This window comes from Paralichthys olivaceus, chromosome 4 (genome assembly GCF_024713975.1).
Source record: "Paralichthys olivaceus isolate ysfri-2021 chromosome 4, ASM2471397v2, whole genome shotgun sequence".
Lineage (NCBI taxonomy): Eukaryota > Metazoa > Chordata > Actinopteri > Pleuronectiformes > Paralichthyidae > Paralichthys > Paralichthys olivaceus.
In genome coordinates this window covers 27940700-27943933 of record NC_091096.1, presented here as the reverse complement: position 1 = coordinate 27943933, position 3234 = coordinate 27940700, and the positions used below count along the sequence as shown (strand labels likewise).

General features: G+C 40.8%; 1 protein-coding gene across 1 annotated transcript; it reads left to right on the top strand.

Moving 5' to 3' along the window:
* The first annotated feature begins 242 nt into the window (after positions 1 to 242).
* LOC138407395 (E3 SUMO-protein ligase ZBED1-like) lies at positions 243 to 2235 on the top strand. The gene is made up of 3 exons (XM_069523061.1): positions 243 to 711; positions 1216 to 1554; positions 1622 to 2235. Exons 1-3 carry the CDS (start codon positions 243 to 245, stop codon positions 2233 to 2235), a joined length of 1422 nt encoding a protein of 473 aa, XP_069379162.1.
* The last annotated feature ends 999 nt before the right edge of the window (positions 2236 to 3234 follow it).

The following is a 3234-nucleotide window of genomic DNA, read 5'->3' as shown; positions in this document are numbered from 1 at the left end:
GTCAGACAGTGTTTCTTTGAGATGTTTAGGGCCAATTACAACTGAGTTTAAAAGTAGAACATTTTGGGTCATCCAGGCCTTGATATCTTTGAGACATTCCTGAAGTTGAACTAGGCGATTAGATTCATCATGCTTCATGGAAATATACAATTGGGTGTCGTCTGCATAGCAGTGGAATTGTATGTGGTGCTGTCTGATAATGTTGCCTAACATTAGGCAGCGGCTATCACATTGCTAAAGATATGGTCCCTATTGCAACTGTGGAACAAGTCGGATTTAAAAAGCTACTGAAAACTATGGACCCGAGATATGAGCTTCCCAGTCGCAACTACTTTGCACGAGAAGCACTGCCACAAATGTACAATGAAGTCAGACTGAGCCTTGCTGACCGGCTCGCTAACGTGACCCATTTTGCGTTGACCAGCGATATGTGGTCGAGCAGGACGTGTGGGCCGTACATGAGCGTGACAGTTCACTTCATTCAAGACTGGGAGATAAAAACAGTGTGTCTCCAGACAAGTTATTTCCCCCAGGATCACACTGGTGAGCATATAGCTGAGGCCCTACAGGACGCAATTGCAAGCTGGAAACTCCAAGAAAAGCATCTGGTTGCTATAACAACCGACAACGGGAGCAACATCGTCAAAGCGGTTGAGCTGAACAAGTGGCTGAAGATGCAGTGCTTCAGTCACAGATTACACCTGGCTATTGGTGAGTGCAGTGTTCTAAGGAGTATTCAGATTTTTTACTTTAAACAAAAACATATTAAAATGTTAGTTTTTCCTTATTTTCCTGTGTGTGTCTGTCTGCAACTTTCACACGTAGGCCTAAACAGTGTGGAGTTTTTAGTGGAGTAGAAATATGAAGTAGCATTAAAAAATAGCATCCATTCTAAGAACAACAACAAGAACGAAACATGAGTAAATGTACATATAGTAAAGTCATCATTTATAAATTCTACAAAAATAATAATACATAAAAATCTCTTACAGGATTAAAATTCAGAAAATAAATGAATATAATATTTGTTATTTATGTTTAGGACTGGTGTTGATTAAAAAAATAAACTATAAAACGAGAAAATAATATTAATGTAGAATAAATCTAAAGCTTGATTTTGGAAAGCACTTGGCTGTATGAGTGTGTTAAAGTGAAACCAGAGTTGAATTTCTCGCATAAACCCATTTAATTAATAGTTTTTTATGATTCTGACAGGACATGGCATGAATGACACGCGCGTCACTCGGGCCATTTCTCTGTGCAAAAGAGTTGTAAGCTGTTTTTCATACAGCTGGAAGAAAAGGAGACATCTTGCTGAAGTCCAGATTCAGCTGGGTCTGCCAAGTCACAAACTCATAACCGAGTCTGCCACACGCTGGGGGTCAAGGCAGCAGGTGATAGAGAGAGTCCTGGAGCAGGAAGGAGCACTAGCCAAAGTCCTGTCTAGTGACATAAAGACCAGACACCTTGTCCCTACCTGGCAGGACTTAGAGGTCCTAGAAGCAGTCCAAAAGGTCCTGAAACCTCTCCAGGACTTTACCGATGCTTTGTCAGGTGAGGAGTACATCATATGTGAAACCTGTGCTGCACCTTTTTAACGAAAGTCTCCTGGCATGTGAAGAGGGTGATAGCGAGCTTCGCAAATCGATCAAGACCAGCATTGTTGAGTACCTCAACAGTAAGTATTCTGAACCAGCCACTACTGACCTACTGGAGATGGCTTCATTTGTGGATCCACGGTTCAGGACCACCTACATCCCAAGTGAAAAGGTCGATGCATTGAAGCACAGAGCTGTCTTGGAGGTGGAGACGCTACTGGCTGATCAGAGCAGCTGTCAGCAGCCTTACTTACGTGTGCCTACTGTGCCTGAGCCTGCAGATGGAGAAGCAGCAGCAGTGGCACCAAAAGCTAAGAAGACACTGGCAAGCTTCTTCAAGCAGCGCACAGCAACCACCACTGCACCAACCAAGAGGGGGGCTATTGAAAATGAACTGTCAAGTTACTTGCAGTCAGCAAGTGTGGAGAGTGACACTGATCCCCTCAAGTGGTGGAAGGATCATGAATTTGTCTTTCCAGCTCTAAGCCACCTGGCAAAAAAGTATCTCTTGGTACCAGCTAGCAGTTCACCCTCCGAAAGGGTTTTCAGCTGCAGTGGCAATATTGTGACCTGCCACAGAGCATCTCTGAAGCCAGATGCCGTTGACAGGCTGGTGTTTCTCGCACAAAATCTGTAAACTAAGGAGGACACGCTTGTCTGTATTCTAATGTCTACCTCAAAACAGCACTACTGTTTATGTTGTTTTTAAGTAAAAAAAGATGTTTAAAAACATTTTCCTTAAACATTTTCCTTAAAGTGTGGGAGTAAGGTCTTGATAATCTTCTTGTATAGTACTGACACATGGCTGAAAGGGAAGGGAAGAGGGGAGCAGTTCTTTAAATTTGTGAACAGTTTTGTCGGATAGACATCGACTATAGTAGAATTTCCGTCCAGAATTGACGTAATTAACAATTCTGAATTCAAATGTAAGTAAAAAATGGTCAGACAGAAGAGGGTTCTGTTGGAATAGTTATATTTTCTATGTCAATGCCATATGTCAGGGCAAGATCAAGAGTGTGATTCAGGCAGTGGGTCGGTTGATTCACATGTTGAGTGAAACCAATCGAGTCTATTATTGATTTAAATGCTGAACTAAGGCTGTCATTGGCAACATCTACATGAATATTGAAATCACCTGCTATAATGATCTGATCTGTTTTAAGAACTGTTTTAAGATAACTGCATTTATCACTGCAGAAATCTTTTGTGATTTACCTCTAAACCTCTGATCAAATTATTATTATTATTGGGATCAGATGTTTTTTCCCTTCCCATAACCCCTTTTGGTCCAAAGTTCCAAAACTTTCAATACCAATTGTTTTTGTTCTCCTTTGCCTTATAGAACATGGAGATCAGAATTTGATACCTTTCCAGTCAGTCAATCTAAGCTACTGAGACAACACAATGATTGAACACACAAGAAAGTGTTACTTACAGAGGTGAGGGAAGAGTTCAGAATCTTCCATTGATATGCATATATCAAATCCTCTAGTTACATCTACGCCTTGTGATGTTAAAATTAGCATATTACTCAATGAACACATCAAATCTCTACCAATAAAATCTATCAGCCAGCGTGGTGACAACAAAAATTAATGTTTAAAATTTCCTTAACCTCATTTTAACAAAACAATGG